This window comes from Excalfactoria chinensis, chromosome 23 (genome assembly GCF_039878825.1).
Source record: "Excalfactoria chinensis isolate bCotChi1 chromosome 23, bCotChi1.hap2, whole genome shotgun sequence".
Lineage (NCBI taxonomy): Eukaryota > Metazoa > Chordata > Aves > Galliformes > Phasianidae > Excalfactoria > Excalfactoria chinensis.
The window spans coordinates 1,025,075-1,045,560 of NC_092847.1; the positions used below are offsets into that span (position 1 = coordinate 1,025,075).

At 52.4% G+C, this 20,486-nt stretch overlaps 3 protein-coding genes across 5 annotated transcripts; 2 read left to right on the top strand and 1 right to left on the bottom strand.

The window, feature by feature from the left end:
- Positions 1–1,976: 1,976 nt before the first annotated feature.
- PROK1 (prokineticin 1) lies at positions 1,977–5,021 on the top strand. The gene is made up of 3 exons (XM_072356165.1): positions 1,977–2,205; positions 3,152–3,277; positions 4,052–5,021. Exons 1-3 carry the CDS (start codon positions 2,134–2,136, stop codon positions 4,169–4,171), a joined length of 318 nt encoding a protein of 105 aa, XP_072212266.1. The 5' UTR covers positions 1,977–2,133; the 3' UTR covers positions 4,172–5,021.
- A 1,251-nt stretch (positions 5,022–6,272) lies between these two features.
- Positions 6,273–9,186, top strand: LOC140261936 (embryonic pepsinogen). Its single transcript, XM_072355911.1, has 9 exons — positions 6,273–6,341; positions 6,422–6,584; positions 6,835–6,952; positions 7,380–7,498; positions 7,604–7,803; positions 8,117–8,230; positions 8,329–8,473; positions 8,695–8,793; positions 8,954–9,186. The coding sequence occupies exons 1-9, from the start codon at positions 6,286–6,288 to the stop codon at positions 9,095–9,097; spliced, it is 1,158 nt and encodes a 385-aa protein (XP_072212012.1). The 5' UTR covers positions 6,273–6,285; the 3' UTR covers positions 9,098–9,186.
- KCNA10 (potassium voltage-gated channel subfamily A member 10) lies at positions 9,185–18,786 on the bottom strand. Of its 3 annotated transcripts, none has more exons than XM_072355907.1 (3): positions 18,682–18,764; positions 15,432–15,479; positions 10,116–12,942 (listed from the first exon to the last, which is right to left on the bottom strand). In XM_072355907.1, the coding sequence occupies exon 3, from the start codon at positions 12,866–12,868 to the stop codon at positions 11,318–11,320; it is 1,551 nt and encodes a 516-aa protein (XP_072212008.1). In that variant the 5' UTR covers positions 12,869–12,942; positions 15,432–15,479; positions 18,682–18,764; the 3' UTR covers positions 10,116–11,317. The 3 variants fall into 3 exon arrangements, with proteins under 3 accessions (XP_072212009.1, XP_072212008.1, XP_072212010.1); XM_072355909.1 differs by having other exon boundaries at positions 11,052–12,942; positions 15,432–15,467; XM_072355908.1 differs by lacking the exon at positions 15,432–15,479 and having other exon boundaries at positions 9,185–12,942; positions 18,682–18,786.
- Between the last annotated feature and the right edge of the window lie 1,700 nt (positions 18,787–20,486).

Here is a 20,486-nt window from a genome sequence, read left to right on the forward strand (position 1 = left end):
ACCTCCCTGAGCAGCACCGGTAAGTTCCCATTAGTCAATCACTGGTCAAGTGCTGGTCAACCATTGGTCAACCACCGGTCATCTGCTGGTCAACCATTGGTCAACCACTGGGCAACTGCTGCTCAGCCATTGGACAACCATTAGCCAACTACTGGTCAACTCCTGATCAACCATTAGCCGACCACTGGTCAACCATTGGTCAGCCATTAGCCAACTGCTAGTCAACTGCTGGTCCACCATTGGTCAACCAGTAGTCAAGCACTGGTCAAGTGCTGGTCAACCATTGGTCAACCAGTAGTCAATCACCAATCAACTGCTGGTCAACCATTGGTCAACCACCAGTCAACTGCTGGTCAAGTGCTGGTCAATCATTGGTCAACCACCGGTCATCTGCTGGTCAACCATTGGTCAACCATTAGCCAACTGCTGGTCAACCATTGGTCAACCATTAGTCAATCACCAGTCAACCATTGGTCAACCATTAGTCAATCACCAGTCAACTGCTGGTCAACCATTGGTCAACCATTGGTCAACCACTGGTCAACCATTGGTCAACCAGTAGTCAATCACCGATCAACAGCTGGTCAACCATTGGTCAACCATTAGCCAACCACTGGTCAACCATTGGTCACCCAGTAGTCAACCACTGGTCAACGAGGACCTACAGATTCTTCATTTCAGAGCTCCTTTCCAGCAGGACCCCTATGGTTTTGGGTGCCCCTGCAGCTCAGGGCTGTGCCCACTGCCCTTTGGAGCTGTGCCATGCCCACCTCCCTCTGGTGCTCAACCTTTTCCTAACACCCAGCCTGTCCATCCCAGCACAGCTCCATACCTTTCTTTATGTCCTGTATTTGGCCCCAAAGAGCTGTGGGGGCCCCACAGAGGACGTGGGGCTGTAGTGTTGTGGCACAGCCGTGCTTGCCCTGCTTTCTGTGTGCAGGAGGTGATTGATGGCAGAGCCCAGCGACGCCAGCACCGAGCTGGTTGAAATGCATCCAGCTCAGACCTGGCAATGGATCTCAGCATGCCAGGCTGGAAAATTAAAATGTTATTGATGGGAGAAGGTGAAATGCAGCGGTGATTTGTCTTAGTTTTATTTATCTTTTAATTTTTTTTTCCCTTCTTGATTGAGTTGGAATCGTCACCAGTCACTCCAATCCCATTTCATCCCCCCCACGCTGGGTGTCCTGCTTGTCCCAGAGCTCCATTTCGGGTTATTTTCACCCTCCTTGTGGTGGTAGGGGGACACAGGACAAAGATACAGCTGTGCCCTACTAAGGTTGAATCCCCCCTCCCCACAGGGACCCCAGAGTCACAGCTGATGGCCCATTCCCTGCAGTGAGGCTTTAGGATTTCTGGAAGAGGAATTTCTGAGCACTGGGAGCAATTAATTCAAGACCAGGTTGAAGGCTTCAGTAAAGCAGGAGAACAGCTGCCACTTCAAAAGGGATGCTGGTCTTTGGAGGGGGAAATAGCCGGGCTATTTTTAGGCAATTAACTGGATAATTTAACATCAGACTGATGCTATGCAAGAGAAATTCTTGCTGTCAGCGACAGCAGGGAGCAAAGATGTTCTGCTGTTTGGCAGCCTGGATGCTACAGGGATGGTACCTTGAAGTCCAGGGCTGGAGAAACTCCATTCAGTGGGTCAATATCAGGAATACTCTTTCAATAGGGATTCCCTCATCCCCATAACCATATATTTGCTCCTGATTTTATTCTCCACAACCGAGGTTGTCTTTCTACCACATTCCTGCATGCTGTGCTTTACCATCCACGACGGACCTTTATATCTATCTTCTTTTAGCTCCAGAACGGCTAATTCTCAATCTGATCCTCAGCTACACCTGTCAGGGATAAATATGCACGAGCCCAAGGAATCCAGCTGTGTTAGCTGAGCTGAGAAATAACCCTGGGATATGGACGGGGGCGGGATGGCTGCTCTGTGAGTATTCCACCCCCCTTCCTCGGTGGGAAAAGAATATTTCTTTCCTACTATTAGCGATGCAGGTCTCATCTGCTTGCTCTGAGCTCATTGGGAGGGAAAAAACAACCCAATAACCCACCCAGGCTGGAGGGGAGGGCAGGGGGGTATATAGGGCCGGGGTGCAGGCGGTGCAGGCAGACGGCACCATGCGACGGCTGCTGCAGACCCTCTGCCTGCTGCTGCTGCTGCCCTCCCATCATGGAGCTGTGATCACAGGGGTAAGTGCAGCCTCAGCACTCAGCATTTTGGGTCATTTTGTGGTTGTTTCTTTGGAGATAAGGCACCAATGGTGCTCAGCATCCCTATGGGTTGATGTTGTGCTGCTTCTCTTGCTCTCTGGAGCGCGATGCATGGGTCTGATGTTTGATCTGTGTTGGGTTTTGCTGTGTTCTGCTCCGTCTGTGCAAAGCGGGGGCTGAATTTGCTGCCCTGAGCTCAGCGTGCTTTGAACTTGCCCTACAGTCTCCCACCTGCACCGTGCAAAGTCACGCTCGGTGTGAACCCAGCTGCCTGCCTCTCCCACCCTCCCTGTTTGCACTGAGAAGACAAACACGAGATGCCTGAACTCCAGCACTGCCTTTCACTGTTTGCTTTGGGTCATTTTCTGCCTGGTTTTGCAATGCGTTGGTGCTGTTCCCTATCAATCCCGTTCCTTCCTCCCGTGTCCCTCTGAGCACACGTGAGTGTGAAGTCATCCCACTGGAGCGCAGCTTCTCCCTCTGTTTCTCCTCTAAGCATTGGACCCAGCCTGCAGGGAAATGGGGGGTTTAGGAACTTTTCCAACTGGAGGAAAAGAGAGTTTGATGGGGAGCATGATCCCAAATGGGGCTTGAAGCAGGGCAAGGGCAGCCAAGCTGTGGCCTGTCATTGGTTTTTAGCATCATTTGGGGGCTAAGAGGCTCTCTGGGTGCTCAGGGAGAATTGGGTTGCTTTTGGGGTTTGAGCTGCAAGCTTCTCCCCTGTGCATCGCTCCTTTTCTTGCATGCATGCTGGATCTTCGTACTGCAGACCACCCCAAATCCAGGCTGTGCTGCAAACCTCCCATCCCACCCCCAAATGGATGAGCTGTGAGCATCCCTCACCTTTGGCTGCTCCCCCTGATCTAAGGGGAGGTGACCAGGACCCTGGGGGTGGGCAGGTTTAGACCCTATTGTCTCTCCCCAGGCCTGCGAGCGGGACCTGCAGTGCGGCAGCGGGACGTGCTGTGCTGTCAGCCTCTGGCTGCGGGGTCTGAGGATGTGCACCCCTCTGGGGCAGGAGGGGGATGAGTGCCACCCCTTCAGCCATAAGGTACTGGGGGGGGGTCCCATGGGTAGGGGGTCCAAGCACTGGGTGGGACAATGCACTGAGCTGGGAGGGAATCTCAGTGCACGCTGCGGTGTGGCGAGGGGTTGGGACAGGATTGGGATGAGGCTCTGAGCATCACTATGGGGGTCTGCAGGGAGGCACGGTGCAGGGCTGTTATCCCATGGGGTGTTTTCTGCCTGTCACCCTAAAGCCACATGGTGCCTTGGGAGCAGAGGCTGAGCAGCCCGACACATTCATTCTAAAGCAAACTGCTCCGAATTGATTTGTAAATGCCCTGCCAGGCATTGAGACGCCTCGCTAATACCGCAGAGCCGCCTGAGCTCTATGCTTTCCATCCGACCCCGATGTGTTCGGATTATCCCGAGCTGCCATCTCTCTTCCAATTGCAGACACCTGGCCCCGGGGGGGGCTCCGTCTCTGTGCCCACAGATCGATCGTGAGCGGTGGGAACAAAGATTTAATGATCCCATTCCTTCTCTTTCTGAGGAGGGAACAAAAGCTGAGGGATCAGAAATTCATTTCAGGCCCATTCCCATCAAACAGCTGAGAAGCAGCAGAGGGAAATTCCCAGGGCTTTGGTCCTGGCTGATTATTTCTACCTACTTGCAGCCCCAAAGGCTGGCACAGGGTCAGGGTCGGGTTAGGGTTTAGGTTTGGCTTAGGTTTAGGGTTCAAGTCGAAGTTGTGTTTAGGATTTGGGTTAGGGTTAAGGTTGGGTTGGGGTCTCTCCATTCTCTCTCCCGTTTCTCTCTGCAGGTCCCATTCCTGGGGAAGCGCCAGCATCACACCTGCCCCTGTTTGCCCAACTTCAGCTGCTCCAGGTTCCTCGATGGCCGCTACCGCTGCTCCCTCAACTTCAAGAACTTCGACTTTTAGCTGATGGAGCCGTGAGTTTCAGCCCAGCCTGCAGCCCCCAGCACCCGTTTCTCACCCTTCCCTCCCCCAGGCAACCCTACAAGTGCTTTTCCAAGGTAGACACCGTTGCTACAAGCCATGTGTATGGGGAAACTGAGGCACGGTCAAGCGAAGCTGCTCTGGCACATTGCTTAGCAAAGCTCTGCCCCCAGAGCAGATGGAGGACAGCAAATCTCTTTGGCCTCCAAAAACCCTTCCATGGAGCATAGCCTGCATGCAATGGGTGCTGCCAGCCAGATTTCACCTCCATCTTTTCTTTTACTGATGCAATTTGGGAGGAGTGAACTTTCTCATCCAGCCTTCAATTGAAAGAAACAGCTATCAATTAGCTTGGGTAATTAAGGGTTGGGTTTTCCCTGATGTTCAAGCTCTGGTGCAAAGCATCTTGCAATGCCATGTGTTTATCAAGGGGGAAGTGGATCTGCCTGCTGCCCAATGGGACACGGGGAGAAGTTTTCCACATCAGCCCCTATTTCTGGTGGTCAAATGTGAGAGGGCAATGCATCCCTTAACATCCCTTAAAGCAGTGGCAGTGCTTGAAGGCAAAGCTGGCTGTGGGGCATGGAAGTGCTCGGGGTCTGTGCTTCCCCCCCCCATCTCTCCCCTTTTTGGTGCATTTTTATGGGGTTTGGTGCTATTGTAGTAGTTGTTTCTGTTTCTAAGGATGCCCATTGGAGCTCTGTGTTAATGGAGAATGTGAAATAAACAAGCTTGGGAGAAAGCTTCCCCAACCTTTCTGTCCCCCCCCCCCCAGTGAAAAATTGTATTTTGGGTGAAAATAAAACATTGCAATGCCTGGGTTGATTTTATTTAGCTGTGTGTTGTTTGGTTGGTTTTAATAATATACATCAAAATAAAACCTTATCTCTATGAGCTGCTTGGTTAACAAACTGATCAGCCCCACATATCATCTTGTTGGTTTGGAAGGGATCAGATACAAGGAGAAAGTCCTTTATACTTGGAGGGTGGGGATGGGAAGGTGGGAATAGGCCTTCCTTGTGTCCTGGTGGGTCTGATCAGATGGGAATGGGCTTTCCTGGAGGGGTTCATCCAACCCAGCCCAGCCCCAACCCATCCCCACCTCCGTCTGAATCAATGGAACAATTCCAGCTGCCTCCCGTTATGCAGGTGAAGGAATCATCATGCATCCCTGCTTTACCCCAATGACAAGAGCGGGGCCCGTTGCAGGAAGCTGCTCACCTTGCAGTGGAGGGACACATAGCATCACTTCAATGCTAAACAATGGGAACTGCAATAGGGGACTCAAACGACAGAGACAAAAGGGGTCTGTCAGCTTTGCTCTGCTATCATCAGAGGAACCCAACCACTACTGTGATGCCAGCAGCTGCCTCTGGCTTTTGGGGCATGGGGGGGACTCAAACAGGAGCTGATAGGGGACTCCTTGCATCCCCCAGCCCCAGCCAAGCTCCCCAATGAGAAGGTCAAGCTGATGCTTGTAGCAATTAGCAACACTGCTGATAGCAAGGTGCTCATTAAGGTGTTTAATCTTGGGTTAATGGTCCCCGTATCGCTGGGCACACAGCACACAGAGAGGGGTCGGCATGCTGAGGGGGTCACCTTTCCTGCGGGCTGTTTGTATCCCACTTAACTAATTGGTTTTGCAGATAACAGAAGGCCAGGACGTGCAGGCAGCCCTCACACCCATGTCCTCACACTGAGGGGCCCTCTTCCCCATTCCAACCCCAGACAGACCCTCTGTATTTGGGGGAGAGTTTGCACAAAGCTGGGGTCCCACTGCTGTGTGTGTTTCAGATTCCCAACTGGAAAATAACTGCAAAATGTGGTGCCCACAGTGTGGTGGGGATGAAGGATTTGGGGTGTTAAAGGATGGGGGCAGAGCAGGAGCACCTTTCTGTCCCCACACCCTTAGTGACGTGTGGATGTTGGCTGTTGTTTGCCATGTGTACCAGCACCTGGGTGTCACCAGGGGTACCTTGGCTGGGTGCCCACCAGGTGGGGACGGCTCCGTGATCACCCTTGGCCCCACAGGTGGGGAGCACTGAGGCTATTTAAGCCACGGGGCACTTCTCCTTGCTACCCTCATCCCTGGCACAATGCGATCCCTGGTGCTCCTGTGCGTGGTCCTTGCTCTCTCCGATGGCATCACCAGGTGAGTCCCTGCAGCACTGCACTGCACTGATGCTGCTGCAAGCAGCCAGCTCCTGACTCACCCTGTTTTCCTTTTTCCAGGCTGCCCTTGGAAAGGGGGAAGAAGCTGAGAGAGATCCTCCGGGAGAAGGGCTTGTTGCACCGCTTCCTCCAGCATCACCGCTACGACATCAGCACCAAATTCCCTCATGCTTTTCCTGATGTGCTCACTGTGGTCTCCGAGCCCCTGCTGAACACCCTGGATGTGAGTGCTGGCTTTGACCCACAGCATTTCAGTCTAGGGGTGGTTTGTGCCATGCCCATCCCTGTGACTATGCCATGCATGGACCAGATCCTGAGGGTTTTCCCCCCAAAGTTGATATCTTTTACCTCTTCCCATCCATCTGCTTTGCTGCAAGCAGGGTGTTCCCATGCATGCATAGAAAAGCTGAGAGCCTGGGGCAGATTCATACCCAATTTCTGCCCTAAAAGCATCTCTTGGTCTTGCCCCATAGATGGAATACTATGGGACCATCTCCATTGGCACCCCACCGCAGGACTTCACTGTGGTCTTTGACACCGGCTCCTCCAATCTCTGGGTTCCCTCTATCTCCTGCACCAGCCCAGCTTGCCGTAAGTAACAGTGGGCAGGGATCCCTATTTTGACAGGGCAACACATCCTGGGCTTATGGCTGCAAGATCAAGCCCACATTTTGGGGTGACACTGCTCAGGGTTCAGAGGGCAGCACAGTGAGCAGAGCCCATTGGTACTGCGTCCTGTTGGGGCTGCACATCATTCTAAGTGTTCTACTCCATGGGGCTGTCTGTGCTGCCTCAGTTTCCCTATCTACCCCAAAAGAGTGATGGGTTATCCTGCGGATCCCTGGCATTAGGATGCTGCAGGGATGTACAGCAAATGTTCACAGCTAAATTGTTCCTGCAGCAGGGTAATAAATGGCAGTTCTAAGCAGCAATTCTGCAGGGTTCCTCCTCCCACGCTATCCTTATGGCTCAGCCTTGCTGAAAAATCTTCTTTTTTGGTTTCCCACTTACCTTCTAGAAAGCCATCAGATGTTTAACCCATCACAGTCCTCCACCTACAAAGGCACGGGGCAGAACCTGTCCATTCACTACGGCACTGGTGACATGGAGGGCACCGTGGGCTGCGACACCGTCACTGTAAGTGTCACGATTGCATCTCAGTGGCTTCTTCTATACCTTCTCCACTCAATATCCACCTGTATTGTTATGTCTCAGAGCTAACAGTGTTGCCCCCATCCCTAGGTTGCATCCCTGGTGGACACCAACCAGCTCTTTGGCTTGAGTACCTCCGAGCCTGGACAATTCTTTGTCTATGTCAAATTTGATGGGATCTTGGGCTTGGGCTACCCAAGTTTAGCTGCTGATGGAATCACTCCAGTCTTTGATAACATGATGAATGAGAGCTTGCTGGAGCAGAACCTCTTCTCGGTCTATCTATCCCGGTAAGATGCCTCAGTCCTGAGGGCTGGGGGAGGTAGCAAATAGGTTTGGTTCAGATCAATGCACTTGCTGTTCACCCCAGCTCTTGCTCTGCCACTGATGCTATCTGGCTGTTGTCTGTGTGTCGTGATGGGTAGGAACAAGGGAGCACATTGCTGTCATGCCATGGCCTTGTTGGTGCCCAGCAATGAGAATGTGACTGTGGTGACACAGGCAGCATCTGATCCATGGCACTCACAGCCCCTTATTCTAAGGTAACAGCCCTGGAGATACATTGACAAACCCTTTGGTGTTTTTCTTTTGTGTGTCATCCAGTGAGACAATGGGGAGCACGGTCATCTTCGGGGGCATCGATGAGTCCTATTTCACTGGCTCCATCAACTGGATCCCTGTCTCTTACCAAGGCTACTGGCAGATCTCCATGGACAGGTAACGAAATGACTTTATGTTCACTTCGAACCATTGTTTCTCAAGAGACCCATGAGCACAACGCAGTTTTTTGTCTGTTCTTCCTTCCCTCCTGCCAGCATCATCGTGAACAAGCAGGAGATTGCGTGCAGCAGTGGCTGCCAAGCCATCATTGACACAGGCACATCCCTTGTGGCTGGGCCGGCTTTAGATATCGGTGACATCCAAAGTGCAGTCGGCGCCAATCAGAACTCATATGGAGAGGTAAGGGCATCCATGTCCTCCTCTGCTAGTGCTGCATGCAGCCTGGCACACACCTGGCTTCACGCCTGCTTCCACACAGACATACCATATCTGTAGCAAACCATTCCTGGCTGCTCCACGGGAGGCCCTCACAGGTCTCTCCCAGTCTCTAGTTCACACCAACCAAATCAAATCCCTTCCCTTTTTACCCCATTAATGCCTTTTTCCTCTGCCCTCTGCAGTACAGCGTGAACTGCAGCCACATCGTTGCCATGCCTGATGTTGTCTTTGTCATCGGTGGCATTCAGTATCCCGTGCCTGCTTTGGCTTACACTGAGCAGGTAAGGAGGAACCATGGCACCAAAGCCAGTCTCCATGTCCTTTTACTTTCTCTAATGGCTCTCATGGCTTTGACTTCTCCATGAGAGATGGTCACGAGCCTCCAGAGCAACCCAACAAAAGCTACTAACCCATGTTTTCCCCATTTGCCTTCTGGCTCAGATACAGAATGACCAAGGAACCTGCATGAGCAGCTTCCAGAATAGCTCTGCAGACCTCTGGATCTTGGGTGACGTCTTCATCAGAGTGTACTACAGCATCTTCGACCGGGCCAACAACCGTGTCGGACTGGCCAAGGCCATTTAGACCTTCTGAGATGACAGCACTCAACCAGACCGTGGTTGTGTTTTCTAAGGTGTCCTTACTTGCATGCAAATAAAATGTTGATGATGTAGAGTTGGTGGCTGCACATTTATTGGTGATAAAAGGGCAGGAATTAGGGAGGAGGTGTCGTATGCTTGCTGCTTTGTGGTGGTGGCAGAACACTGGGACAACAGAACAAGACTGGGGCTGAATGGAGCTGAGGTTTGTAGGAAGCCAAGGCTGGTTTTGTACTGGGGTTGTCTCAAATGAGCAAAACCTCTGTTTCCATCCAGGGAAGTTGAATTCCCCACCCCAGACCCACAGACTGCAGACCCCCATTGCAAAGCTTCTGCGCACAGCTGTGCATGTATAGAGAGAAAGCCTTGCTTCCATTTCCATAGCTTAGAGCACTCCGTTGCCCCTTGGCTCTATCACTGTTATGAGCTCGATGCAGCAGGAACCACAGCTGCAGGGATCAGCAGCCCTGTCGTGATCAAGACCGCAGGGATCATCAAGCATGAATGAGAGTGGGGAGCACCACTGGGACTGCTGTCATACTTCTATGCCTAAGAAATGTCTGTCCTGGAGTGCCACCTCGTGGCTCTGGAGACAAAACTGTATTTCAGTGCACAGGGGAAGCATGGAAATAAACGGTGCCTAAAGGATGCTCCAAGGCTTGCTTGGATGTTCTGGATTGAAGGAAGAGGGAGATGGTTCTACCTGAAAAACCTGTCAACCCTTCCTATCAGTGCTGAAAGCTCAACGCTTTCTGCTATTAAGTAAGAAATAAATGTGTTAAAACTACCTGAAAGGAGCTGGGGGTGCCTCAAAGTGCTGCTCTCCAGCTGTGCCTCCTACAGATAACCCAGTGAGAAAAAGATCTGGTTGTAGGAAGTCCAGCCCTCCAAGCAGGAGAGCAGAATCTGGATAGGTGGGTGCAGAATCTCTGCCAGGGTGAAAATCCCAGCACGCCCCAACTCATGTTTTACATCAGACTGGGAATGAGAACAAACAAAGGAATAATCTTCCTGCACTCCTTTATGAATGAGGCTGCAAACCAGAGATGCTGGCACGTTGTGTAATGATCAACACGGACCCTTTAGGAGATGAGGCATCAAGTAGAGCAGATGTGGGATACAAAAGCGGATGTGTAGACACTGCATGAGAAGCTGTGATTTTAATGTAGGCAGAAACATCAAAAAAAAAAAAAAGCCAAGCGAAGCAGAGAAGTTGGAACAAAAATGTCTTTGTCGGAAGAAAACCTGCTGGCAATAGAGAGCGCAGCAAAACGATCTGTTTCTGTTTCTCCCTTCAAAAATGCCCATGGAAATGTACATGTTTTCGAAAACCAGAAGTGCCTTTTACAATGCAGAGCCAAGCTGTCAGGAAACGTCAGCCCTCATTACTCTGTGCTCCATTTGCAGCAACTTAAGTGACAATAAAAGCTACAAGGTCACGGAGATTGGTCCCGAAGGGCATTTGCGCACCAGATAAACCACAAGTTGAACATTTGTTTGCATTCAAAGTCCCCCCTGCCCTTCTCAGAGCTCAGCTGGTCCACCAGAAACCCCGTGGGCACTGAGCCACGACCCTTCCTTGGTGGCTGTACCATTGAGGTCAGTCCTCACCCCTTTCTCTCTTTAAATCCCTGCACCCACTGGCTCGGTCCCATCCATCATTGTCTGCCCTGCTGTGCCACCAACACAGATCAGGGAAGCCAGTCTGCAGAGGAAGCATGGACAATGGGCTGAGAAGAGCAGGGAGATGGGACCAGCTCTGCCCCTGGGAAGCCGGGTGGCACCAGGCAAAGCATTTCTTGTAGTTTTCCCCTCTTTGCCTTTCAGTAAATGGGGAAGAATCTCCATGCATGGGGGAGCCGCGCTCTGACGCTGCGGTCAGGAAAGCTGAATGCCAAACAGATGAGCATCAAGTAATAAAAAGCAGACCGATGAGCAGGGAAGAGAGATAAGAAAGATGGTGTTTATTTGAACAGCCACGGGAAATCAGAGATTGAAAAATGCCTAGAAAAACAAAAAAAACAAAAAAACAAAAAAACAAAAAACCCAAACAAAACAAAACAAAAAAAGAAGCAGCAGCACATTTGGTTTAAAATAATAATAATAATAATTAAAAAAAACCAACAAAACACAGCTTGCAGATGTTGCATGCCTTATCCAGCCCACCCCACCCAACAGCGCTCAGCTCTGCCATGGAAAACAAGCATCACTTTTTGGCCTTGTCTCGAGGGTAACCCCCATTGGTCTTATTGAGAGACTCCATGCTGTCGTTGCCCGTCACCACGCTGTTGAGTATCCTCTCCACCTCCCCGGGCAGAATTTGCTTCTCTTCATTCTCTGTCTCCCTGTGGTAGAAATAGTTGAAGTTCGAGACGATGACGGGGACGGGCAGCGCGATGGTCAGCACTCCTGCAATAGCACACAGGGTGCCCACGATCTTCCCACCCAAGGTGGTGGGACACATATCACCATAGCCAACGGTGGTCATTGTGACCACGGCCCACCAGAAGCCATCAGGGATGCTGGAGAAATGGGACTGCGGCTCGTCCACTTCTGCAAAATAGACGGCGCTGGAGAAGAGGATGACGCCGATGAAGAGGAAGAAGATGAGCAAACCCAGCTCCCTCATGCTGGCCTTGAGGGTCTGCCCCAGGATCTGCAGCCCCTTGGAGTGCCGGGACAGCTTGAAGATCCGGAAGACCCGCACCAAGCGGATGATCCGCAGGATGGCCAAGGACATGTTCTGCTGCCCGTTGAGTTCGCTCTGCTGGATCAGCTCAGTGGTGAGCGTCACGAAGTAGGGGATGATGGACACGATGTCAATGATGTTCATGATGTTCTTGAAGAACTCGGTCTTGCTGGGGCAAACGATGAATCGGACGAACAGCTCAAAGGAGAACCAGATGATGCAGGCAGTCTCTATGACGAAGAAAGGGTCTGTGAAGGTGCTGTGGGCCAGCAAGGTGTCCGTCGTATTCTTAGAAAGCTCCTGGGGGGACTTATACTCCCTTTCCTCTCTGAACTCTGGCAAGGTCTCCATGCAGAAGATGATGATGGAGATGACAATGACCAGGACGGAGACCAAAGCTACACCTCTGGCTGCACTGGAGCTTTCGGGGTACTCGAAGAGCAGCCAGAATTGCCTATGAAAGTCGTTGGTTGGTAAGAGGGTCTCAGGGTCCTTGATAAACCCTTCATCCTCCCTGAACTGGTCCATGGCTTCGTCACCCAGCTCATAGAAGGTGATTTCATCAGCAAAGACATCAATGGGGACGTTGGCCGGACGCCGGATTTTCCCACCGGATTGGTAATAGTACAGGATCCCATCAAAACTGGGTCTGTTCCTATCGAAGAAATATTCATTCCTCATGGAGTCGAAGTAACGCATCCTCTTCTCCGGGTCCCCAAGCAAGGTCTCTGGGAACTGGTTGAGGGTCTTGAGCCGTGTCTCAAACCTCAGCCCAGCGATGTTGATGATGACTCGCTGGTCCCCCTCCTCCATCCCCACCCGCTCCCCCACCAGGTGCTCGCTGAACTCAGCAGAGAACCTGGAGAAAATGGTCTCATTGTTGGCGTTTTCACTGTTGATGAGGATTCTCCAGTTGGAGAGGAGGTTGGCACAGCTGGGATGGCCTTTCCGCGACTGGCTGGCGGGGCTGAGGTCGTTTGAATAACAGGGATCCTCCACGATCTGATCGGCGTTGTCAAAACTGACTAGTGCCACCTCCATCTCCTTCCAACTGGACACGTCCATCATACACTAATCAGATTAGCAGCATAAATCCCCGGGTCGAATGCCGACAGCTTGCTTCTTTCCCACGCTATGAGAATCTGCAAGCAAACAGACAGGGGAGACAGATGAATCGTGCACGTGGCTCACTTTGCTTGACCGAAGAGAATGAAACAAACCTGAGGTCAGAAAACTCTGCGTGTCTTAACACAGCCCTTAATTTCATCAGCATTGCACTCCCAGAGTATTTTTCAGCTCTGGATCCTGTGGGCCCTGTTGGCACAGCTTCGTTGTCATCACTAAACCTCTCCATTTCTACAGCACTCAAGGATAGGGGGTCAGCAGCGGATGGGGGAGGATTCAGGTGTCCCATCCAGGATTTGCCCAAGCTTTGTTTGCTACAGCCTTGCTCCAGCTGGGAGCGATGCTGGTCAAACTGGAGGTACTGGGCAGCTGGGTCACCTGGCACATGGGAAGCACTTCCCAAAGCAGAGGCCAGGAGAGGTTCAGAGGAGTGCTGCCCATGAGGAAGTCTGATCGGGAGGAAAAGAAAGCATCTATCAGCCCTAGAGAACCCCTCTGATCTGCATGAGGGGAGGCATGAACTGGGGACTCCTTGTATCGATCCAGAACTTGGGGTAGGTGGTGAAACCATTTGAGATTAACAGAGAGAAATCCTGGGAACATTTATGCCCAAAATGCATTTATCCTGTCCACCCCCCTCATTTACTTCTTCTTTTCCCCCATCCAGCTCTCTCCCCTCCAAATGTGTTTTCCAGACATAAGGACACGCGGTGCTGCTCCATTCTCCACGTGCTCACTAATCACCAAGGGCACGCTGGCTTCCTTACCCAGCAAAGTTCAGCAGGAGGGACTGAAAAACTCAAATGCCCTCAATTGCCAGGAATAGCAGTGCAATCCAGGCCACATCCGCACAGGGACCAGTCCTGTACTGGGACTGAGTGCACACAGAGGTGCCTGCCTCATTGAGCCTGAGCCACTGGGGCTCCAAACTGTTCCCCACACTTCCTTTGGGACAGGACTCATCTATGCAGGCTGGAACAAGCTGGAAACCCAAATCTGCTTCAGGAGGAGATGCTGGCATTCTGGTTAGCTACAAATCATCCCTATGAGCATTGCAAGCTCAAAAGCAGAACTTCATACGGGGGCCAGTGTTGTCCTTATCTCTCCACTTGAATGAAAAACATAGAACAGGGCTGTTTGTAGGTACCTCACTGGGGATTTGGTTTTGTACCCATTATCTCACATGGAGACACTGAGAGGGGAGCATTTGGGGCAATGCAGCTGAAAATAGAGCTAGGAGAAGCAGCAGCGTGTTTCAGACCTGCTGCAAAGATGAGCAGCCCCAGAAGTGAGTCCTCAAGCCTCCAAGATGGAGTTGGCTGGGAGGAAGAGCGATGAGAGCAACCCAGCCTGAACAAGGCTCATTTGGAGGGAGAAAAAGGCACAAAAAAGGCAAATAAGGAGAGCAGACCCCAAGCTTGTGGCACCTCATCCCTGCTGCAACCCAGGAGGGAACCCGTGCCCTGGAGCCTCACTCAGCACCAAAGCAACCTTAGGGCAGCTGAAGCTGATGGTGAAATTGCATCTGAAGTCGGCACCATGAGATGATCTTGGTTTTAAAAGGCATTAAGGGTACTTATCTTCTAACAGTGTGCAAGAAAACTCCCAAACTTTTGCTTCTTCAGCCTGAGACTCCAATGAGGCTGTGATACCTCAGGATCTGGCTTTGCTCTGGAACCCCTGTGCAGATCAAACTGAGCCCTGCACCATCCCTCAGGGCAAAACGGATGCAAAGAGCAGGAAGCTGAATGGCACTTTTTAGCTCCTTTCCATGCCTTTTAGCTCCATTTGCAGCCACCGGGGACCTGGCGACGGGCAGTGCAGGGCTGTGACCCTCCTCTCAGTGCTTTCAGACCCCCAAAGCATGCTGATATCTGCCTGTCCCCACAGCCAGAGATCGGTGTCCCATCTGTCCCAGACCCCAGAACACCTCTTCCATCTCATTTTATATTCAGCCCAAATTAACGGCGCTTCCCAAAGGCACAAAGCAATCTCTCCAAGCGAGAACAGAGCCACACGCTTTGCAGCACGCCCTCCAGGCTCCGACTAGAAAGTCGCCTCGTTTTTTTCCTCTTAAATCACCTAACATCTGCTTCTCAGAATCTGATTAACTAATACGCTTCATCCAAAATCCCTGGCTGGGAAGAGGGGGGAAAAGAAAACACAACAAGGCAGAGAAACTGCAAAAGACAAAGGTCATTTGAGAGAGAGAGAGCTCGTGTGTTTTCCCCATCAGATCCCAATGGGAAACCAGGAAATGGGGTGTGTGGTGTCCAACCGCCCCTCTGCCAACCACACACCAACAATCCCACAAACAAGTCCCCCAGCTCCGCTCCCATCCCCACTCAAACCTCACGCACGTGGACAAGTGACAGCATTCCCCATAGAGAAGCAGAGGTGTTGAACTGCCTCCCCCCGTACCCCTTCCCTATCACCCCCCCCCACGCTCCATTAGACATGCAGTGATTGCTCCCATAGCCCCCCCATGCCATCACCTACAACTTACCCACGCGGGGCATGGAGGTGCCAACTCTCTCTGCATCTGGAAAGAGAGCTGTTAAACACACATAGGGATGTGTAGAAGGGAAAAAAAAAAGAAGGCAGAAAAAAACCAACCACTCCAGCCATACCCTTGAAAGGTCCCGTTGGGATAAAGCAGGCAATGTCATTTAGAAGTCTCTCCTCTATTTGGTTCACTGTATAATTGGCAGCCCAGCACGCCAGGGATGGGCTTTGGCAGCGTCCGATGCGGTTTGGAGCCTCGGCCCCACCGTTGCCCTGGGGAAAGGCACCTGCTCTGCCCTACAAAGCGCCGGGGGTCCATCGGGAAGGGGAACAGGGGGCACCCAGGCCCCCCACCTCCTTCCCCCAGCTGCTCGCTGGGGGGAGGGACGGTCCCTTCTGGCGGATGCCACCTTTAATCCCCAATAATGCTCCGGATGGTCCAGCGGGGACAGGTCTGCTCGGTGACGTGGTGAGGTCTGAGCCAGTGCCCAGGAGGGAGGCGGAGAGGGGGACAGGAACCCAAGCACCGCTGGCACCAGGAGAGAGATTTAGAGCAGGCGGTCGGGCTTGTTTAGCATTAATATATACTAACAGCATTAAAAAGAAGAAGGGGGGGAAGGCCCGAGGGCTGGAGCATCCCCATGCGCCCACCTACCTCTTGCCTGCAGTCACGGATGCAGTGGGCTCCTTTTCAGGAGGGGATGGCTGCAGTGCCACCGCCACGTGGGACACCACTGACCCCCCCGATGTGACAAGGAGCAGCCAGCACAGCCCCATACGGCACTGACAGGGACAACGCAGAGAGGGGACAAGCAGTGCCATCAGATTGTCACCCTGAGCAATGAAGGGAAGGAACTGCCCCGTGGGATGTCACCGTGAGTCACCAAAGGAACTGAGATTTCCCTTCTCTCCTCCTGACCCCACCACATCCCTGCCATGTGTCCCATCTTGCTGGGTGACACTGCATAGGGCTGTGCCCCACCTCCACATCAGTGAGCCCACATCCTCCTCCTCCTCCTCAGACAGCTATTCCTGCCCTCATGCCACAGCCTCAGCTCCTGCACAGCACTGCTCCCTTGCTCCTATGGGACACTGTCACCTCCATTTCCCCTGCTCCAGCCCCCTGCTCTGTCCTCAGAGCTATTTCCCACCCATGATGTTAATAAGCACATTAAAACACGGCGTCCCATAGGACAGCTCAGAACCCACGGGTTGAGGCATTTTCAGCTCAGGTCTGGCCATCCGCACCTACAGCCAGCAATGGAAGTGGGCCACAGCATCTTCCAGACTTCAAGGTTGGTTTATCATGCTCCACATCCCCTCCTGTACCCCCAGAGATGCTCCACACTGGGGATGTATCAGCAGAAAGGAGTTAAACCAATCTGTGCTCAGTTGACGGGACTTGGGATGCGTCAGGATTTCCCTACCCCCAGCCAGGTGCCCCATCCTCCTCCCACGCTTCCATCCCACTAATCCCACCAGCAGCAGCTCCTGTCATCTGCTGGGATTTATCCCGAGGACAACGTTGCTCCTGAGGTCGTCCTGCAGCTGGGGCAGGCATCCAGAGAGCACAGCTGCAGAGCTCTGCACACACAGCTCTGCTGCAGGAGGGCAGGATGGACCTGCAGGGGGACTTTGCTGGACTGTTCCCAGCTGTCGAACAAGGCAATGCTTGCACAGCTCTGCAAGCTGCCACGCTCCGCTCTGCACCAGCCAGAGCCGAGCTGCAGCTCACAGATCAAATTAGTGCAGTAATTAGTCCCTGCTAGTTTTCCCTCATTTTTAGCAGAACTAATTAGCTGGGGTGCGGCGCTAATTGCAAAGCTGCGTGGCTCCTGGGCTGGGCTGATTCTGTGGCCCATTCAGGACATATTGGGGTGACTTTTCCATATACCTCAGCATTGTGTGATGTGCCCCTAAATCAGCAAAGCCCCATGTCAGAAGTGTGCCCAGCACTGAGGCTAATGAACCAATGATCATTAAAGGAGCTACAGAACCCCCTGGTACCAGTGGGCCTAACGTCCTGCCTGTGACACCTACATGTACAGAGAAACCTTTGCTTTTAAAAGGAGAGGTTAGGGTACATCCTATATATCTATACATATAGGATGTACGCACACATATATAGGGTATATATATGGGATATATATATATATATAAACCAGATTAACAGAGGACCCAGAACGTACAGTCCACACCATGAGACAGATGAAACCTTTCTGATACCCAGCCCAAATTAATCAGCTATGGATTAACCGGGTCAGGAAGCAATTTAATAACGAGTAGGGCAGAGCACAGCCAACCCTGCACGGAGGGAACCGAGAGCTTCCCATCACAGGTGCTCATTCAAAGCTGCTGCAAAGCCACTCGGGCAGCAGGAAAAGACAGATGGGGCGAAATGAGCTCTGCGGAGAAGCAGGCTGCAATCACCTGGGTCTGATCCAAGCCCTCCCCACCTTCCCCACACCCAGCACGGGAGTTTTAAGCCCGATTCAGAAAAAGAAAAAGAGGGTTTAAATGGGTGTTTAGCAGACGGCACGGCCCGGCGCCTCGCGGCGGTGCTGAATGGGCTGTTGGAGGTAACGCGATCGAGGAGAGTCGATGAGTGAATCGATGGGGAAGTTTCCCCATCTGCTTCAAAGGGCTGCAGGGATGGGCAAGCTTGGGGTGCAGCACTGCGACCTCCTCCTGCTCCTGGGGACGAGCAGCGTCCTCACCCCACTGCCATCAGCACTAACCCTCCTAGGAGGCTGTGGCCGAAGCCAAAAGTGGATGGATGGTATAAATGGAAAGCAATAGGAAGCCACTAAGTGGGTCACGCTGATACCTGCATCGATCCCGAGCTTTGCAGCAGTGGCAGCAGGAGGAGGAGGGGCAGGGGTTGGGGTCGTTTGGGTTGGCAGCACCGTGTGCTTTGCCGGAGAGCAATGCAGGTGCCCCAGGGTGGTGACCTCAGTCCTATCCAGGGAAGGACATCATAATTTGGACACAGCAAGAACAGAATCAAGGTTTAAAGGGACTGAGATTATGTCAATGGGACCCTCTGGCTCCTGACACCCCCAGCATCCCACAGCAGCCCTCTGATTCTCCAGCTTTTTTCCAAGGACGAACTCAACTCGGTCACAACCACCCCAAAACCACCCGAAATGAGCACAGCAAACCCCCCAGACCCAACTAACAACTCCCTCCTCCTCCCTCCCTCTTCCCCCCCAGTCTTTTAACCCACTGCAAAGAGGAAGGGAGCAACAAACCCAGCTTCTGCATCATCCTCATCCTGTCCCAGGGTCCTGGTCCTACTGCCTCCTCCGCCTCTCCCAGCTCCTGGCTGCGGGACGCTCGTACCCGTCCTGCACCAGGCAGAAAGGCGATGCCAGTGCCCACGTGAGCCCGGTGGGACTCCTTGCCCTCATTCTCCTTGTGCCTGAAATGGGATTTTGCTCCCTTGCTGGGTTCTGCTTACTCCCAGCCTGCCATCTCTGCGGCTGCCAGTGCTTGCATGGCCTTTGCTTTCTGAGCAAGGAGCAGCATTAAGTAGAGGAACATGAGGGTGACACCAAAACGTGGCCATTTCTGCCTCCCTGTGCAGAGCTGCTCAAGGGGCTGTTTTGCCATATACAGCTGGGACAGAGCTGCTTTGACATAGGCTGCATTCATTTACCCCTGCTTGGACCCTCCCATGCTCCCACCACCAGCACAGTACTGATTTGGCATCCCTCAGCCTTGGGTCCCATTGGCACTTCCTCAGACACCAGAGAGTACTGACTGTCCCAGTGCATGGAAAAAACCCTCTGTTACTGGGAACCTGCTTTTGGCTCCTAACATGCTGGAGCTCTGCAAACCAGAGCTGCACCCCTGTGTGCCTTTCAATTGGATTCTTGTCTTGCCCATTCCCCCGTGGATCAGGCAGTGGGGTCACTTTGCCTGTACCTGGACCAAAACAGCCCCAACAGAGGCTGCAGGATGTGGCTCCTGGGTCCATCTCAAGGACTGTCAGCATTGCTTATTGCCTTCCATGCAGGCTTCCAAGCTGCTGCCCCAAACCCCTGCCTGCTTTGCTTGCAGACACAACCACCATTTGGAGGGTTTTGGAAAACCAGCCCTGGAAAATTTCCCTTCAGCTGTAGGGAAAAGGGGATCTCAGAGCAATAAACAGCCCTTTGGGGGTCCTCTGCCCCCAGCAGCCCTGTGCCAATTCAGAGCTGGCTTTTGCCTCATAGCAGTTTCTCAATCTCCTTCCCACGACCTTTGGAAAGGCAAGCAGCCAAACCCAACACCGTGCCCCAGTGTGGCCACCAAGCCCTGCAGAGCTGGGAGCCCATCACAGCGAGGGCTGAGCTCCATCTCCAACACGGAGAGGAGAATCACTCACTGGGACACAGACTGCAGCACAGCTCAGCTGTAAGAGCTGCAGCATTTTGCTTTGATTTCTGGCAATCTGACACAGGAAGGAGATCAGGTCTTTGTTGAGCAAGCTGAGAAGAACAACAGACACAAGGTATAGGAAAGCCCTGCATTGGACATGTCAGGAGATGCCCAAAGAGGAATACAGCCCTGCAGGCTGTTGTGGTGCTCCATCCTGCCAACCTGAGACCATATCCACCAGAATCAGACTCAAAATCACACAAATACTTCCCAAATTCCCTGCATCATCAGGTAAACACTGCACAACCCCACATGGCTCCATGGAATCCCCATGCTTGGTCAACTCAGAGCCATCTAAAACATCCCTTTATTTCTAGATGGAATCAAGCCAACAGGAAAACATCCCATTCCTCTCCCTCCTTAACTGCAGTGTGAACCTGATGTAAACTGCTCCGCATTTAATCCTCCCTGCCCCTTTTTCAGGTTGAACCAACTGCCTGGCAGCAATAGAGGCTCAGCCTGCCAGAAACACCAGTGAATTATTTCACCCACTGGTTATGGTTTAACGTGAGCAGACTGCACGCAACTAATAATTCCTCGTGTCTTCGGTGCTTCTCTCTGCAATAAAGCAGATTGCAACAGCCAGTCATTTCCTAATGGAAGGCTTGCAAAGCAGTCAAAGCCATTAAAAAGA

Bases quoted from the DNA above. Each gene is read 5' to 3' on its own strand.
- PROK1 (XM_072356165.1), top strand. From the start codon at position 2,134: ATGCGACGGCTGCTGCAGACCCTCTGCCTGCTGCTGCTGCTGCCCTCC. The intron at 2,206-3,151 runs GTAAGTGCAGCC...GTCTCTCCCCAG, and splicing joins ATGGAGCTGTGATCACAGGG to GCCTGCGAGCGGGACCTGCA. The intron at 3,278-4,051 runs GTACTGGGGGGG...TTCTCTCTGCAG, and splicing joins GCCACCCCTTCAGCCATAAG to GTCCCATTCCTGGGGAAGCG.
- LOC140261936 (XM_072355911.1), top strand. From the start codon at position 6,286: ATGCGATCCCTGGTGCTCCTGTGCGTGGTCCTTGCTCTCTCCGATGGC. The intron at 7,499-7,603 runs GTAAGTGTCACG...CCCCATCCCTAG, and splicing joins TGGGCTGCGACACCGTCACT to GTTGCATCCCTGGTGGACAC. The intron at 7,804-8,116 runs GTAAGATGCCTC...TGTGTCATCCAG, and splicing joins TTCTCGGTCTATCTATCCCG to TGAGACAATGGGGAGCACGG.
- KCNA10 (XM_072355908.1), bottom strand. From the start codon at position 12,868: ATGATGGACGTGTCCAGTTGGAAGGAGATGGAGGTGGCACTAGTCAGT.